Source organism: Cavia porcellus, unplaced genomic scaffold (genome assembly GCF_034190915.1).
Source record: "Cavia porcellus strain 051 isolate PalLab524CR breed Dunkin Hartley unplaced genomic scaffold, mCavPor4.1 scaffold_5, whole genome shotgun sequence".
NCBI lineage: Eukaryota > Metazoa > Chordata > Mammalia > Rodentia > Caviidae > Cavia > Cavia porcellus.
The window spans coordinates 57,711,966-57,731,114 of record NW_026947488.1 but is presented as its reverse complement, the minus strand read 5'-3'; the positions used below and the strand labels follow the sequence as shown (position 1 = coordinate 57,731,114).

General features: G+C 39.0%; 1 protein-coding gene and 1 pseudogene across 1 annotated transcript in view; both read right to left on the bottom strand.

Moving 5' to 3' along the window:
- Positions 1-567: 567 nt before the first annotated feature.
- Positions 568-19,149, bottom strand: part of Acp3 (acid phosphatase 3) — a 54,610-nt gene continuing 36,028 nt past the window's right edge. The window contains exons 10-11 of the mRNA XM_013159978.3: positions 18,450-18,619; positions 568-1,132 (exon numbers count right to left, since the gene is read on the bottom strand). Coding sequence (XP_013015432.2) covers positions 1,014-1,132; positions 18,450-18,619 — 289 coding nt within the window. The 3' untranslated portion in view covers positions 568-1,013. The remainder of the gene's footprint in view (positions 1,133-18,449; positions 18,620-19,149) is intronic.
- Positions 1,139-18,428, bottom strand: LOC134476094 (E3 ubiquitin-protein ligase Topors-like; annotated as a pseudogene).

Genomic DNA, 19,149 nt, shown 5'->3' with positions numbered 1-19,149 from the left:
GGTATAAAAGAATTTGTTTGAATTTGTTGACCCAAAGCCAGTGAAGAGTTGAGGCAGGGGGATGATTCTCAATCCACTTTTCCTTCTACCTCACCACTTAGAAATGTCTAAAAAGACTGGGGACATAGCTCAAGGTGGTGCATTTACTTGTTTGAGACTTTGGGTTTCAGTCACCAGTACCCACCCCCAAATTAGATATATTCATGGCAATTAAAACACATCATGATTATTTCGTGGCCATGGATGGCCCTCACCAATATAAAAGCTGAGAATTTTAAAATGACATAAAGAAATTCAAACTGTATAAAAATATAACTCTGACAATGGAAGTTAAAACAAAAGAACCATGGATTTTCCAATCACCCCCAACACTGAAATTGTAGGAAATGACCTGAAAGATCTGTATTAGTTTCTGAGAATAAAACATTCCTTCAAAGGCATGTAAAGTATAAACATACATAGGTATGTGTATTAGGTACACACACAGAAGTCTGTTGACTATGAAACCCTGGGTGGGAACAGCTTGAGGGCTATGGATGAGTGTATGGGCATATATGTTAAACCAACTCAAAGCTAAATAAAAGTTTATTAATAATTTCTTATTTGTCTTTTTCTTAAGGATCATATTATCCAAAACCACTTCTGCTCTAATATTTCCCAGGATCTAGTCTAATATATGCCTTTTTCCACTTTCTCATCCTTTGCTCTTTGCAAACAAAAGGCTTCTAGGTTGTCTCTGGACATCTCTGTCAGGGAATACAGCTGTTCTCTGCAGAAGAGTCTCTTTCCAGCCACTCAGGTAGCTTACACCCTTGCTCAGTGTTGAAAAGACCCAAGCAACCTGTCAGTCAAGCTACTGTCTCTGGGTGTCTGTGGGTTCAGATTGTGCTCCAGGTGGTCCAAAAACAAAATGTGGCCAGTAGCAAAAGCTTGCCCTTGAATTCTTTGGATGCTTCATCCTTGGGAGATGCTGGAGCTTGGCCTTGCTTGTCTGCTGTTGTCCAGCCATCAGTTCAGATGTTCCTATAGGACTCTCTCTTCCAGCAGGGCCCATGGCGGACAAGGACATACAGCAGCACCATTAAGATTCCAGACACCAGGCAAAAGGCAACAGCGAGGATGACCCTTAAAACTGTAGGCAAATGGAAAAGACATTAATAAAAGTTAGTGCATGAGGAAAACATGAAGATGATATGTATATGCTGATTTATGCTTAATTATAAATTTCAAAGAAATTTGTGGAACAGCCTTGAAGTCAATGTGGTATAAAGAGCATGGGACCAGAGTCAGGAGATAACTTAGCTTTCAGTTCAGCATGACATTCAGTCCTTGGGCCCCAGTTCCCCTCTTTAAATGAAAGCTAATTGACAGGTATTTTCAAAGTTCTTTCCATGCTAAATTCATATAATTTTCTACAGCTATATTACTAATTTTTTTCTTTGACTATGAAGTTAAAGAAAATTTTGAATATTCAACTTCAATCAACTGAAACTAAAAAATGGAATCTTTCTTTGAATTTGATTTTCAAGTCAATATATTTTGGAGAGAGATAAAGTAGTGAGCTGTGACATGTCTAGCTGTCTGTATGGGTGCTCAAGTGACAGAACTAAGTGGCAGGTGAAGGACATGAGCTGTGGCCCAGGGCTAGAGGAGCTCTCTCACTCACCCACTGTGTCACCCACACACCTAGCTCCTTGAGTGTGTTTAATGAACACATATGACTAGTCTTGTAAAACATTGTGGACCCTTCTGCCAGTAGCCAGTGAGGGCCAGGAGAAGCAACCAGTCATGCCCCTGCACACCCATGGCCATCAGGGAAGCCTCAGTGTAGCCACAAGGGTCTGGAGAAGCCCATCCTGTACCTTACCACCTCCCTGGGAAACTAGGCCTTGAGAAATCAGGCACTTGGCCCATTCTCCTACACCATAGACAGGCAGCCAGTGTGGGAAGTGCCTCAGACCCCACAACTAGCTTGTTGGGAGGAATCCAGGAAAATGTCAAGATGAAGGAGCAAAATGCGATATCAGACCTCTAATCCACATAGAAAAAGCATCAGGCATAGACATAGAAGGAACTGGAAGTCACACACCTGAAATTTCTGAAATGCTAGCAACTGAAGTCAAGAAACAACTTCATGAAGGTATAAAAGAAATCAGATCGGAAATAATATCTCAGGCAAAAGAAGAAATGACAACAAGAATGAAAGAGTTGCTGAATATATATAAAGAAAACATAGATAAAAGAAAAGAGGATCATAGGAAAATGATGGGAACCATGAATGAACAATATATGAAATAATTACAATCCATGAAACAGATTTAAAAAGAAATCTAGGACATTAAAAATTCCCTTGAAGGCTGGCAAATTACTTGAAGATAGAGTTTCAGACCTTGAAGAGAGGATTGCAGCTAGCAATTGTGAAAGGAAAGATCTCTTAAAAATCAAGGAACCAAAAAATAACAATTCAATGGCTGCAAGATGATGCAAAGGAAAATACTTTAAGATTGGTGGTTGTCAACAAAAAAGCAGGAGTCAACACAAATGCCTTAAAAAGACAGAAGTAACAGCAGAAAACTTCCCAAGAATGGGAAAAGGACCTGGCATACAGATAAGTGAGGCGTACAGAACTTTTAACTAGCCACAATCAAAATAAATCTACATCCAGACATATAATAAACAAGATCCCAGAAATTCAGCACAACACAATATTAAAAGCTGTTAGAGAAAAGAAATAGATCACCTATAAAGAAAATCCCATCAGAATAACAACAGACTTCTCAACACATACCATCAAATCAAGAAGAGCTTGGAGTGAAGTGTGTTAAGTCCTGAAAAAAAACTTCCAACCCAGATTTATGTACCCTGAAAAAACTATCTTTCAAAATGATGGAGGAATAAGATACATCCACGACAAAGTACAATGGAAGGAATTCATGACCAACAAGCTAACACTATAAAGAGCACTGAAGGATATTCTAGAAAGAGATAAAGATGACCATGGTTCCAGGCACAGCAGCAGAGGGGAATTGCTGAGTGGGGCAGGCAGTTCATAGTGGAGAAAAGTGGGAACCGATGGCAGAGATGAGCCAGTGCATATTGGTCATAACAATCAGTGTAGATGGCATCAATTCACCAATAAAAATAAACACAGGCAGAATGGATTAAGATACACGATCTATCAATATGTTGTATACAAGAAACACATTTAACTTGAAAGGAAATTCATAGACTGAAAATCAAAGCAGAGAACACAATGCTTCATGCAACAGGGAATAAGAAAAAAGTGGAGGTGGATTGCCCATCATCCATGGAATGGATAAGAATGATATGGTATTTTTATACAATGGAAAGTTATGCAACTGTAAAGAAGGATAATCTCAAGGTTCTTTTAGGTAAATGGCTATAACTTGAGATCATGCTCATTGGTGAAATGGTTTGGGCTCCCAAGGGTGAACATCATGTTGTCTTTGTAGTATAAAAAAACTGAAGGCGTTAGTGGGATCCAAAACGTATAATAGATATTGTGAAAGTGAAAGGGGAGGAAACAGCTAAAAACAACTTGGATAGGGGAAAGGAGAAAAGAAAGAAGGGAAAGATTATATATGCATTCATATTATATATATATATTGGATAGTTATATTGCTAAGCCCAACAAAAAGAATGTTTTGTGCTTTCATTGTTAGATCATTTTTTCATACATATGTCTGGTAATCTGAACAACTACTTTGAAAACAACAATATGCAATACCATAACCATTATTAATCCTCCAATATTGTTTTGAAATTCTGCATCATCATTTTTACTCTTTTTTATTTTAAAATATTGGAGCATTTGTTGAATATGGGAAGCATATTTAGTATAATTGTGTCCTATTGTTAATTTGTCTCTCTCTCCCTCTCTCTTTCTCTCTCTCTCTCTCTGAGAGAGTGTGTGTGTGTGTATCTTTATTGCTTTGAAAATCAGTCATAAGATATATGGAGGTCATTTTAAAATTAGATATTAGTTCATTATTTTATTCAGAAAGTTACTCTTTCCACACACACCCTTGTTCACTGTAATATGTGTATCTTAAATACCCATGTATCTCATATTCTATACATTGTAAAAATATAGGGTTGCTAATTGGGGTAAACAATGGGAAAGCAAGCATTTCTGTGCAAATCCTGCCTCCCCATGGAACACAGATGAAAATCACCAATTAAGCCCAATGTTATCATTGTTGAGAGGAAGGAAATGACAAACAGCAAGACTAGATAATTTGGTTGAGGTAATTTTATCGGATTTGTGGATATGGGATCTTACCAATCTCATGATTTTAAAAAGCATCTACTTACTAATGACTTTTGAAATTAAATTCCAGCTCTGACCTCTCTCTCAAGCTCAAGACTCTTCTATCTAATATGCAGTTAGTATGTAAGAGTCCCCTCTTATCCACAGTTTCTCCTTATTTGTTTTTTTAACTTCTAAACTTTCTATTTTTATTTTTAAAAAATCCCAAGTTTTAAATAAACGTAGCAATATCATTTTCTTCACTTTCCAAATTGCATATTTCCAAGGGCAAGACAAACATATGCTTTGAACAAATAATGATTTTTACAAATTAGAACAAAAAATCACTTACGATATCTTAGGAGGAAAAAGTTTTCAACAGAAGTCATCTTTGTACTCTAGTTGGTGACAGTGTATCTATTTATTTTTCTTAGACCATCTAAATTCCCTAAGAGATGCTTTGGCAGTTTTTAGACATAGAACATTCTCTCCCAAGAGTCACTGAAAATAGTGCTGTCCATGGAGATACCACATGATTTGACAGCTCAGTCTGAATAGATACATTAATGGGTTGGGTCTCCAAATCAGAGGCAAAGGTGCACTCTGCTCTTACACTGAGAGTTTGTTCAACTGCAGCTGCCTGAGGTGGAATATTATCTGCAGTTTTGCTGACATTATTCAAGTTGTTAGTAAGTGTAGCTGTGCCACATTCCTTGTGCTGGATATCAAATTCATCTTCAACTGTAACTACATCTTTAGTTTCAGACAGGTCTAAGGAAGGAGCCAAAAATTCATTTGGTACAGAGTCTTGAGAACCACTATCATCACATTCTATATCTGCCCTTAACTCTGAATTCTTATCACTATCACTATCAATGGCAACAAAACTGGGGAATGTGTCTTATCTCCATGGTGCTTCTTATGCTTCTTCTTGTGTTTTTTTCTTTTTCTTTTTATGATGTTTAGTTGTATCAGTAGCTTTTTCTTCATTAACTATTTCCACACCAAGGCTCCAGATCCTCTTTTTTCTTCTCTTGTGCTTTGTCTGTCTGTCTGATGATCGGCTGTCTGAAAAGCTGTCACTTTTATTTTTGTAGCTTCTATTGAGTTTTGATGAAGATTTTTGGTAATGACTGAAGCAAACTCATGCGATGGTTGAGTTACTTTGTTAGCACCTTCCAAATGCCATGTTTTGTATTTTTGCTTCCCCCTCAGACTTTATTTCTCACTTGATCGGGTCTCCTGACCTCTTACTAAGACAGCTTCTCGATCTGATCTGTGCCTTTCTTTCTTTTTTTTTTTTTTTTGTGTGTGTGTGCTGCTGAGCTAAGTCCCCAGCTGATCTGTACTTTTCATAGCAGTAATATTTCCTTTCGCTGTGATTATTCTTTTTCCTAGCATTTATTCATTCAGGAAAAGACTGAACTCTAAATTTATGACTTGAAAATTATCTAGAAAAATGGGCTCTGGACAGGGTCCTCCTTCTGTAAGATAATTCATAGCCATCCCTATCTTTATTTCTACTATAATAGTAATATTCCCACTTATATCTGCTACCGTAATTATTCCTTAAGTAGTAACAATCTCTGTTTCTGCTCTGTGATTTTCTTTTGCTGTAATCACTGCTCCAAGACCTTGATCTGCCTGTGGTTTCACTTTCAGAGAAAGTGTTTGGCTTCTTCATGACCAAATGCTATCTTTAGTTCTTGATCTCTTTTTATCTCTTCTCTCTGTAGGTCTGCTGTTCTCCCTGCTTCTGGACCATTTGCTTTTCATTCTTTTCTTTCCATGATGCTTTCCATGATTCCTCTGATCATGCCCATATTTACTCTGGGAACTTGAATCTGAACTTCTAGATCTTCCTGTCTTTCTGTGTCTTTGGTTATATGGGGAATAGACCCTGTCTCTCCTCATAGATGAGCTCAGATCTCTGGTAGCTGACAAACACTTCTCTTCTTTGATTTGATTCTTGTACCAGATTCACAATGGCTTTTGTTCAACTGCTCATCTTTTCCAGGAACAGGGTGTGGCAATGAACGTCTACTAACATCACTATCACCAGAACTACAAAATTACTCTTGTTCCTGCATCTTCACTGTCTCCATTCTTTCATAAGCACCTAACTCCCCAGAATCTGATGAGATTTCAACAAGTTCTGGGGTCCTCTCAGCTAGTGGTTTAACAAACCCCAAAATGACACAATTACCTGAAGAGTCACTGTCATTATCTAGGTCCTCATTAGTTTGTACTCCTTGCATTTGAGCTGGGGCTCTTCTTGTGAAAAGCTCTTCATCAGAACTGTCAGAAGTATTTAAAAGGGAAGATATGGTAACATGTACCTGCTCTGAGCTTGAGTAAGACGGTCCTGGGGTTTCACCATCCCTTGGTGCCTGACTAACAGTGGCTGCATTAAGATCCAGCTCTTGGGTCTCAGTCTCATCTGAAGATACTGTTATTCCTAAAGAATCAGAATGTCTGCCTTCTTCAGAAGGAGCAGAGCAATCATAACTAGCATGCTGGTCAAAAGCTTCTATGTTAAAAGGAGGGTGTGCAAAACTGACAACTTCATGTATGAAATGCTCAGTTTGATTAAGTAAAAATGGTTTTAGGTCAAACACAAATACTTGACCCTCCAAGTCATAGAAAGTGACATTACTCATGATGATATGCTAGGCAATATTGACTAAAGACTCATGAGCTCCAAAAAGGATTATAAATTCACATTTTATCCAAGGGACTGGTCCATGGAGACAAGCTGGATTTTTATGAAAAAATTCAGCTGAAACATTTCTGTATCAGCCACCATCTTCAATATTTCTAACTCAAGCACCAGCATGATACAGAGTTAACCTAAAATTAATAATATCTTGTTCTTGAATTTTCTGCAAAGATCTCTCATCTGCAGCATGCTATTGCCTTATTGCAAACTGTCTCATAAGCTGGGGAATTTCAACATCTCTGGGTCTTCCTGAAATACATAACCCCTCAAGTGTAACTCCACTATCTGGTAGAGTAGTTGTTCTTCTACTAAAAGTACTACTAGATGAATATACAGAAACACCACGCTCCCTTGTCATAGTTGTACAGTAACAAAATCATGGACCATCTGGAGTGGCAAAAGAACCATTATAAAGTCACCTTCTGTCCTCACAGAGTGGAAAATAGAGTCAAAGGGCTGTTTATATAGTGGACATTCAGCTTTGTCTTTTGAGCACTCCTGTACACAGTGAAAACACAACTTACATAAGCAGTGATTTAAGGAAGACACATTATCAAATCTATCTGAGCATACAGGACACTTAGAATCAGGGATGCATCTGCTGGTACTCTTTGATAGTGCCAGCTTTAGGTGAAAAGTTGTCCACCTTAAATTCCTTAGCGGCTGATGCCATTATCTTGGAAGACGCCAGTACAGATAATGCACTGTTCTGAGGAATATGATAAAATTTCATGCTGTCCCACTTCATCCACTCAGGAGGTGACTCAGCCCTAGGTTTAGTGTATCCATGTTGTGCGAGTTGTGCTATTTGCCCATTGGTCACTTGGGAGTCATCTTGCCTATTAGATCAATTGTTGTGGCATAGCAGTGCTTTATTTTATATCACATATGGTTTATATCTAGATGTCCCCAAGATCCTTACATGCTCATAGATGGGAGTATGAAAAAGAATTGGACAATAGGTGTGCTACAGCTGATGCTGTTTGGAGGTGGGGTCTGGTCAGAAAAGGGATCACTGGGGTTGTGACCTGAAAGTGTATATCTTTCTTCCCTATTCCTCCATGTTTTAGTTACTTTTTCATTGCTGGGGGAAATACCCAATATCTCCAAGTTAGAGGAGGAAAGATTTATTTTAGCTCACAGTTTGTAGAGATTTCAGTCCACAGTTGGCTGATTTCAAGGGCAGCATGGCAGAAGGACATGTCAGAGAAACAGTCCATGACATAACAGGTAAGGTAAGGATCAACAAGGTGCAAGCATCCTTTTACCTTTTATTCCATTCAGGTTATAAGCCAATTAGTTCATGCTAACCACACCCAAAGCAGGCTTTCTCATTATCTATACCCAGAACTATACTAAAGCAACCAGTGGAGTAATTTAGTTAGCACACACCCTTAATCTCTATACACACACTTTAGATCCAGTCACTTTTGCAAAGCACCACCTATGAGTACATGAAGCTTTGGGGGGGCAACCAGATATAAATCATAAAATTCCACCCTAGCCCCCAAAAGACTTATGCACATCCCTTTATGAATAATACATTTAGTCCATCTCTAAGAGTTTCAAAAGTCATAACAGTTTCAACAATGCTGAAAAGTCCAAATCAAAAGTCTCCTTTGAGATACAAAGCAACTATTAGCTGTGAGACTCTGTAGAAAAGAAAAGAAAGTTAAACATTTCCAACATTCAATAACACAAGATAAATACCCCATTCCAAAATGTCCAAATAGGAGGATAGAAAGGAAAGGAACAGAAGCTAAACCAAAATCCAGCAAGGCAAACTTTAGATCCTGTAGTTCCCTGTCCAGCACCTGGGGCAAACTCCAAAAGATTTGGGTAGCTCTGCCTCTAAGGCACAGCAGTTGTGACTTTAATGGCTTCTTTCTTGGGTTGGCTTTGCCTACTCCTTGTGACTTTTCTCAGATGATTTATGTTCCTAATTTCTTCAACATTTTGGAATCACTGCTGCATCTTCAGCTTTACACTCAGTTTCACATGCTGCTCTCAGGAACATACTGCCTGGTCTCCCATTCCTTCCGCTGAAATCTAGGTGGAAACATTTCTGATCGCAGGAAAGTCTTTACCAACTGCTTTTCTATCAGAATTCTGGTCTTTTGAGCACTGACCAGAATCTCTCATCAAGCTGAGCTCACAGCATTCTAGAGTTGCTTCTTCAACCATCATCTCTAACCTCTTCCAGTAAGCCAGCTCCTAAGGCTGCTGAACTACATTATCCGGTTACCATTATAGTGATGACACCACTTCTCTAGCATCAAAATTGGTCTTAGTTACTTTTTCTTTGCTGGCACAAAATACCCAGGATCCATAAGATAAAGGAGGAAAAGTTTATTTAGCTCACAGTTTGTAGAGTCCACTGTTGGCTGGCTCCAAGGGAGGGTAGCATGGCAGAGGGACACATCAGAAGAAAAAGTCTATTGTAGAACAGGTAGGAAGAGACAAACAGAAGCCTCACTTTCCCTTTTATCTCATTCAAATTATAAGCCGATTGGTCAGTGCCGACCATTCTCAGGGTAGGCCTTCCCATTATTCACATCCAGAACTATGCTGAACAATCAATAGAGTAATTCAGTTTGCATATATCCTTAATCCATATTCACACTAGATCCAGCTGCCTCTGAACAGTGCCCCCAGTGAGTGCATGATGCTTTGGGGGACATCTAGATACAAGCCATAACACCCCCTTCTCTCTCTGCTTCCTGACTGCCATGGCATGAGCAATATTCTTCCACCCAAATTCTTCCACCATGTCACTTATGTGATGAACCTGTGGAACAGGATTTAAACTTCTAAATTCGGAGACAAAACAAACTTCACCTTCTTTAGGTTGTGTGTGCTGGCTATTTTGTCCCAGTGATGAGGGAAGTAGCTAACACATTTAAAAGTGTACTGAGTAGGGATGCAGGCAGTCTGGATATGCCAAAGAGAAGCTGAAAGTGCTTCCTTTAAATGAAAGGCTGAAAATGCAAAGGTGGGAGAATGAGTGAGCAAGAGTGCATTCCCACCACTTTTATTGCAGTACAAAGTTAAAAGAGTTCTATTTTATTATCGATTATTGTTGTTAGTATGCAACTGTGCCTAATTTGCAAGTTAAGCTTCAGCATATGCATGTATGTACAGGAAAAAAAGTTGCATAGAGTTCTATAATGTCTGTGGATTCAGACATCCATTAGCATCTTAAAAAGTATCCCTCATGGATAAAGAAGGCGAATGTACTTTCTTGCACACCTAATAGACATTTCAATCTCAAAGAGTCCCAAGCTGAACTCCCAGCCCATCTCTCTGCTGACACTAAATCTGTTCTTCCATAGTCTTCCTTATTTCATTTGGAGAAAACTCCCATCTTGTGTTAGTTCAGGGAAAACCTCTTCAACTTGTCCTTGATTCCTTTATTTTTCTCACATCCTTATACTTAATCTATCAGGAAATCCTGCTCATCTTACTAAAAAAAATGTATCTGCAAACAAATGACTTTTCCTTTTCTCTGCCCCTACTCTGTTTTGAGTCACTATTACTTGCCAGAATCACTTTACTGGCCTGTGATTTGTTACCGAGCTTCTGTACTTTCTTCTTCACAATTTTTAAACATTTATTTTACTTTAAAAATTTTTCCTTACTGTAGTCATAGCCTAAATACAATTTTTTAAACACAGATTTTAAATGATTTCAAGCCAAAGCATACCATTTTTCTGCTTAAAATAAAGTCTGCAATGGATGCTTATTTTAAGCAGAATAAAACCTGAAGTGCTGATGGTGACATCCAAGGAGACTCTGCATCATCTGGTCCCTAGTCTCCCCTAGGATTTCCAGTCTTCCACAGGAGAGTGGAGCCTCACTCCCTCTTCACTGGCCACATGCTCCTTTCTGCTACTTTTCAAATGTGCCATGCACAGCCTTCCGTGATATTCTTCTCACAGATCTTTACGTTGGGTTACTCTCTTACATTCTTTGCTTTAATCTCATTTCCTCAATGAGACCTTGACATTTAAGAGTATTTCTCACCACCCTCTAGCATGGCACGCATGATCCTCATCTTCCATAACACTCATTTATTATATTTTAAATTGTTTCCTGCCCTTCTCTTCTTCTAATTGAATATAAACTTCAAGGAAGTTTTTTGTATTTTTTGTTTGTAGATATGTCCAAGCACTTAGAATAGCCCATAGGACATAGTAGATGCTAATAAATATTTGTAGAAAAATAAAGGACATAGAACTCAGAGGTTGCCCACTTTCAGTCTAGTGTTTTGCTCAGAATGCAAGAATATTTCTTAGCTACCATGGGAAGGTGAGCATTAATAAAGCTGGGACTTGGTGAACTGTGTCATTGGGGCTGCTTATGGAATTAGCATAAAGTTGGAAAGAACTGAATAGAACTGAAGAAGGGACTGAAATCGAAATGAGAGATGAAGATAGATACTCATAATTCTTAAAAATTGCTTTTCATGTCTGATTTTCTGTATTTATAAATTTGTTTGCAATTCTTATTGGCTATGTCGTCATAGCAGTCCCATGGAATATGCTCGCCTATCCTTTGTCTTTCCTTCTTCCTTTCTTACACATACAGTAAACATGAATCGTGTGCCTGGCAAGTTGTCTCAGATGTGGAGGTTCTATAATCTCTGCTCCTGAGAAACTCACTGAGTAGTGGGAGACCATTCAGACAATTATGATATAGTGTGACAAACACTGAAATTAAAGTGTGAAAAATAAGCCACTGAACAGGAAGGAAGTTGCAATCAACAGAATATTTTCCTTTGAGATAGAAAGAGTTTGGAAAGTCTTCTGAGATTTGAGCTGGTCTGTGACATGAGTAGGATTTTTCAGTTTGGTAGAAAGAATTGCCCAAAGGTAGGTTGAACAAGTAAAGGGAACTGTTCACATGGCTGGAACATAGGCTTCCAGTGAGACTATATATATAGATTGGAGCCCAAACTTTAGGCTTTGGATTTCAATGGGTCACATAAAAAGTGATTAACAATTATTATGCATGAAAGTTACATGACTTATTTTGTGTTAAAAAATAACCGTTGAAAAGATAAAATGGTGGAGATATGATAGGCTTAGAAGAAAGGAGCTTTTGAACACATCTTCATAATATTTTGAAGGCATAGAACTGCAGTTGTGGACATGGGAACACAGACGAGGGACTCCCAGGGACACTCCTGAAGTAGAACTGACAGGCAGTAGTGACAGACTGAATACACTGGTGAAGGAGAAGTTATGGGTAAGAACCTCATGGGCTCTTCCTTATGTAGCTGAAAAAGATGATTCACTCATGAACTGGCATTGGGACCACAAAAAAGGCTGGTCTGATTTGGAGTGAAGGAGATCACGAATGTCACCTTCAAGTGGTATTGAGATGAGTTATTGTCCTGGTAGAGATGACCAACAGGTAGCTGGAAAATGACAACTCTAGAATTCTGCGCTTAGATGAGGAAATGAGGATTGCAGATGTAGAGAACAGAGGTCTGTGTATCCTGGCTCAGTATGGAATGAGGAAATCCAGTACAGGGTTCCAGGACATGGTCATTTCAGGGACTGATAGAAGAAGGCATCTATCCAAGGGAAACTGGCCAAGGGGAGCAAAGAAAAGACTTAGGAGTGTGCTCGCTCTCTAGCTCTGATTTTATTTATTTATCTTTAAATTATATATTTCCTTATATCATAAAAGATTTTAGGAGTTTGGAAGAGTGATAGTCTAGATTCTGAGAAAAGAAAGAATGATCAGCTATATCTTACTGCAAAAAGGTCTAGTGCAGGCCATTCCTGAAAAAACATCGCAAAATGTGGGAGCAGACTGATGCTGAAAGCAGGGTGAGTTTTAAAGACCGTATTGGCAGACTTTTGCCATGCATCCTACTTCTGACCTACTTCTTCCCTCTTTGAACAAGTGTGCTCCTCTCACTCACTTTAGCACTTGGATTCCTGCAGTAGCCTTCTAACTGCTGCCCCTGCCCTCAGGCTCTCTTCTCTCCAATCCATTCTCCTCAGTCTTCCTAAAACCAGAAGCTACTTACAGCATCCGACCTTTGCCTAATGCCTTTCAAAGACCAGAACTACTTAACCTGACACACAAGGCACTTAACGCTGGCCTCTCTAGACCCAGCCCTTTGCACGCACCAGAATTCTTCCAGCCTCTATAATGCCCCATGTTGTGTTTAATCTCATGAATTTTATACATTCTCCTCTTTGTCTATCACATTCTCCTTTCTCCTCACCTTCCTTTACCCGGCTAGATCCTTTCAAACTTCCGTTCAAACATCCCTCCATTGGAGAAGCCTTCAGAATTAGGCTGATGGTTCTCGCTGTTGCCTGTATGGCCTTCATACACACTTTACACCACATTTTACAGTGGGGACCATTTCATTCTTAATTCCTTGTCTTCCCTACCTTGCCCCCTCGGGTCTACCAGTCTCATGGGTATAGTCTGCTTTTTCTACTGCTGCTTCCCCCACAGACTTGGTGTCCAGAACACAGATGCAGGCTGAGCAGGAACAGGTGCACAGATGTTCATTACATATTCATATGTCTTGACCCACCAATCCTATTTTGGGAAATTCCCTAAGGGAAGAGTGCACAAGACAGTAGAGTGTAGAAAAGAAGTACAACAGAAGCGAGGTGTTGGACAGCGTTCTGTTTGACTCCCGGGGCCCTACTACTTGTACCATGTTACACTGTGAGATTCATTTTTCTTCATAAAATGTGCATGTTTTATTTTACAGAAAAGGAGAGACTGTCATGTTAGACACCCATGACTTTCAAGAGAAGTTTAAAAAACATGAGCATAAGAACAGACATAATTTTACAGAATAAGAATTAAGAAGGAAATGTGGAAGTAAAATAGAGGAAGCAAGTTGCTAGCTGAAGAAAATTAGGGTTGTGTGGAGATGGAAAGGAGATTTGAGGAAGGAGGAGGGAAAGGGAAGGACAGGGGACGTGAGGGTACAAATGATGAAGATACAATTACTATGTGTCACAGTCATATATACCTACTGCTAAAACCTACAGACTAAAAAAATTTAAAAATAAAATGAGCACTGAAGAGAGTGAGATGGGGACAGCACTTGTGGGTGTTCTGTTTGTTTTGAGACAGGGTTGCCCTATATAGTTCAGCCGGGCCTTAAACTTGCTGTGTAGCACAGGTGGCTTCAAACTCACAGCACTCCTCCTGCCTCAACCTCCTGAGTACTGGGGATTTGTGGCATTTGTGGGTGGCATTTGTGGGTGTTTTGAAGACAGGTCGTTGGGCATTTTCATAGTCAGTGCAGAGGAAGAAAACAAAGCTCTACAAGCCACTCACTGAAGTCCTGAGGAAACTGGAGGAATGGATCCCACTCCTGTGAAAAGAGCTAGTCTGCTTAAGGAGGAGCAGCTAAAGAAGGTGAGAGTCACTGACACTTCTGAGGTAGTGAAAAGAGAATTTAAAAGAGTCATCAATGGATTATCTTGTTTGCTAGAAGAAGACAAAGGAGAACAAGAAGTTGGTGGAAAATGAAAAAACTTTAATGCAACGAGCAGGAATCCAGTAACGGGTGAGTGCATTCACTAAGCAGTGTTGAAAGACTCAGCTTAAGTTTGAGTATAAATTCCAACATTGATAGTTTGAAATGGTGACAGCAAGCTTGCACTTTAGTTTTCTTCATCGCTCCTTGGCAGATCAGAATAAAAAACAATCGTGTGATTGATTTGCTCTGCAGTTAGATGCTGGTGTGGTGGGAGGGCTGTGGCTGGGTCATTACTGTGACTGTCAGAGTTTCCTTGATTGAGGGCAGGAGTGTGAGCTGGGTGAATTACTGTACTGTCTACCAAAGCAAGCACCAGTGTTTCCATTCTGAACAATGATATATGGCAATGGGAAGATGATGGTCCTAAGAGTGAAAGCTAAATTATTTTAATCAGAAGGCTTCATCTAGGGAAGAGAAATGGTGGCGCCAGAAGGGATATTATTGAGCAATGGAGGAACAAGACAAGCCATGATGACTATGCTGAAAACAGATATAAAACATACATACATGTTGGCATGTATCTACTTGCCTACAGCTAGTGATTTGGGTTTTCACAGAGCTGATGCTTGTGAGCATCAGTCATAGCTACTCTTCTCTATTTATTGACCAACTGAATTCCAGGCTGCCTACATCTGGGCCCAGTCATTAAGAACTCAAGTCAAGTATGAAAAGTAAACATGTCCTCAATCAGCAAATACTGATAAAAGGCACCACGCTCTGCTTGAAGAGTCATCAAAGAGGGAAAATGTGTGGATCTTGCTTTGTAGAAGCTCACAGTTGAAGCTGGGCATGTGGCTATGTACTGTAGTCCTTTAGCTTTCCAAAGAGAATGAGGGGAACCTAAAACTTTTTCCTCTTGTGAAATAATTGTAGCTAGATATAGAGGCAAGCCGTGCAAAAGCATTAATGAAGAAAGACTAACAGTGTTAGTAAAATTCTAGAATTAAAGAAGCATTTAGAAAAGCAGAATTTTATTGTTTTTAAGTAACATACCATTTACACTCACAAATTCTTTGGCGAAGACTCTGGTTAGTTTAATTGACATGATCTGGCTAATTTGGTCTGCTAACAGTACCTAAACATTGTGGAGAGAATTTCATGAGAGAAATCCTCTAAGGAGGTGGGCTGCCAGGTGTCTCCTACATGCAGGACATGTCCTGTGTTTAGTGTTTTTGTTTTGCTTCCTGTACTGGCTGTCTCAGAGCACCCTATGTGTCTTGTATTTTATTTTTTTCAATAAATTGCAACAATTCACCAGGTAGAGCTAGTTTTCAAGTGCATCAGGGACTCCTACACTTTATATGCTACATTTGGTGATCTACCAAGAAATAATTCACTCCCTCCTGTCTTTCACACCTCAATGAGCTTTATAATATCTATGGTCACCCAGCCTGGTGGTTACTTCCTACTCAGGAATTTACCAACACTGAGTAAGAACCCAGGTTCCTGAAATTGTCACATGCTGCTAAAAGAGAAGACTAGATGCAGGGAGGAAAGGTAATCAATTACACATTAATCAAGTAAATATTTTTTAAGTATCAATTGAGGGCTGGCACAGGAACTTCTGTTGAGGTGAGATAACGCAGAAAACATAACAGATAAAATCCCTGCTTACTCATGGAACTGGTATGTTGTCTTATTAGAGATGACCCCTTGAATGTACCCTGTGGGAAGCTCTTTGAAGTGTGAAACTGTTAACTTCCCGATTCTTTCCAGCTTCAAGCCAATAGAAAGTTTGGCAAATGCCTTTCTAGTACCTTGTAGCACATTGTCAGAAACCCCTGTCCAGCCTGATTTCACAGCAGTTGTTGCTTCCTCAGAAATCCTTTACTAGTCTTCCTTACTTACTCATTTTCCTATACATCTAGGTAACTTCTGTTCCCATTGCAACCTATGTAGTCGTTAAACATAACTCTTAATATTCTGTGTAATATGTATCTCTTTTACTTCCTTACCACCTTGGGAACTTCCTGAGGGTGTTGTCTTAGCAAATTCCATTATTTATTTCTAGTTTTGGTGCTGGGGATTGACCTTTGTACTTACTTGTATCCCCAGGTCTTGACAAGTTTTAAAATTTATTTTGAATTCTGGTGTGGCGGTACACACCCATAGTCCCAGTACCACTGAGGCTGAGGTAGGTGGAGAACAGTGAGTTCAAATTCAGTTTTAATTGTGTAGCAAGACTTTATCTTAATTTTTTTTTTAAACCTTGAGACAAAGTATTGTTTAATTGCTCTGGCTAGGCTTGAATTTATGACCCTCCTGTTTCAGTCTCTGAGTACTGGGATTACAGAGCAAATTCCAATTTAAACTGATAAGGGAGAACAATTCAACACTTAGCCATTATTTGAAATAAGTTCAAACTGCATTTTCAATGTAACATGTTCATTACTTTTCCTTTATATTAATACATTGTTTTCAGTTATGTTAAAATAAAACTTTCAAAGAGAGCCCTTGAAAACCTCCTGGAGGAATTTTATTCTAATTAAATACACACACACAAACTTTCAAAGTTCATTATAAAAATAATGCCTTTGAACTTCCTAATAAAACTTTATTCACTATTTTATATTCAGCTTACTCCTGGAAGAAAGTTACAAGCTTGGACAGTCATCCCAACAACAATTATTTCTTTGGAAAATAACACAGCAAAGCACATCAATAGATGTCTTATGTCAATAATTTTATAACCAACCAGAGAGGGAATGCTTTTGGTATAGATTCTGGCATCCAGTAGAAACCATCTCTAGAAACCATCTCATTTTTATTCATACCAGAAACATAGCATGGTGTTCTCTAGACATGCTGCATTTGGGACATGGCAAATCATTAGGGCGGTAAAGAGTGTCATTTGAACATGATTTCTTCTGCTGCTATGGGTGGTTTTAGTTGGATCTGTGAGTTTGCTTAGGTTTTTCTGAAGATACCAGAGTATTTGTCCTCTGAGAAGATTTCATAATCACATTCTTAGTATCCCAGTAAGTTTTTAGTTGCAGGCAATTAGAACCTTGTTGCATTTCTAATTTGGTTCCAGTTTGGCATATATCATTGCATACCTCTTAAGCCAACTTTAGAGTCAACATCTAAGGCAATGAGCTTCAAGAGAAAGCCATACAGTGCCCACATCTGTGACAAGTTGTGAACATCTCGGCCTCATTTAATTACTCATTTGCTATAATGCACATATTCCAAGAACTTCTGTATGTATTACATACATCAAATTATTCTAGAAAGCTTGATTTTGGTTTCTTTAAATGGAGCATGAATATTCTGGGGGCAAAGAACAGAAATACACTTTTTATTTTTTAGTTCTGCTACCTAGTATGTTTAAACATAAATATAGAACCAAACACTATCACAATACCAGTGAAGAAAGTTTTCAGTTACCACTATATTTTGTCTTTTGCTTCTCCTTGAGAGAAGCTGGATCTGTTGGATAAGTTGATCTTTAGTCCACCTGCCTAGGATTAAACCCTAGATCAGAGATTTCCTTTGAAATATGGTACACTTCAGACATCTCAAGTACATCCTCCTCTACTCTACTCAGGCAAATTCTGGAAACCCTTAAACAATAAAAGTTACCATATGATCAATCATGGAAGCCCCATGAACTTTAACCTAAGTTTTATACCTGATCATATTTAAGGTCCTTTCATATTAACACTGAAAAAACAAACAAACAGACATACAAACAAAACAAACAAATTAAGGTTGGGGGCAATTCTGGGCAGGACTATGTAGAGAGGTAGAAGTTGCTTGAGGTTCGAGGGGTGTGTTTGAACATACAGTTATCACTCAGAACCCACTTCTTTCTAAGGTAAGTAACAGCCAATATACATTCTCAGAACAGTATCTGCTTTGAGAAAGGGTGCTCTGCTCTTTCTGTGCAGCATGATGTGCATGTGCATATTAATCCATAATGTCCTCTGTACCTTGATGATTGCTTGTGGTCATGCACTCCGTTGACCAGTCTTGGGATATCACAGGGGCAACCAGCTCGTCAAACTTCTCCAGGGGACAGCTATGGGTGCAGCCCGGCAGCGTGAGGGGATATGGCCCATGGTGTGTCTCATTCCGGTAGTACATCTCCACGAAGTACTCACTGGTTTGGAAAGGCAGAAGAGAGAGCTCGTTAGTCCTGCAGTGTTGAGTGGCCACTGAATTTCTTTACAGTTGAGCTGTATCAGGTCACTTAAGGGACTAGTGAAAGAGCTTACAAGAACAAGATGGTAGCCAATTTATGTGTGGGGAACAGGGAGACTGGGGGCAGGTGGGACAGATTTGAGGATGGAAATGGGTGGCTTGGTTAATTAGATGAACAGGTGGATAAGGGGGAAAACAATATACTTAAAGAGCTGAGAGGAGATGGTTGCAGGACATGGGTGTGTATTTGATGAGACTTTGATGTAAAATGAGAGGCAAGTGGGGGTCATAGGATTCCTCTCTTACTCTTCTTTTTTTCTGCTTCTCATTTACTCTTTTGTCTCTTTTTTTCTCAATATGTTTGTAGTCTTTCTTTGACTGTATATCTCCTCTCCTTAACTAGGCCATAAATATCATACCAAATAAGATATGTGCTTGAGTATATAGGAGGCTATTATAAAAATTATCTCCTAGAAAGACACATCTATA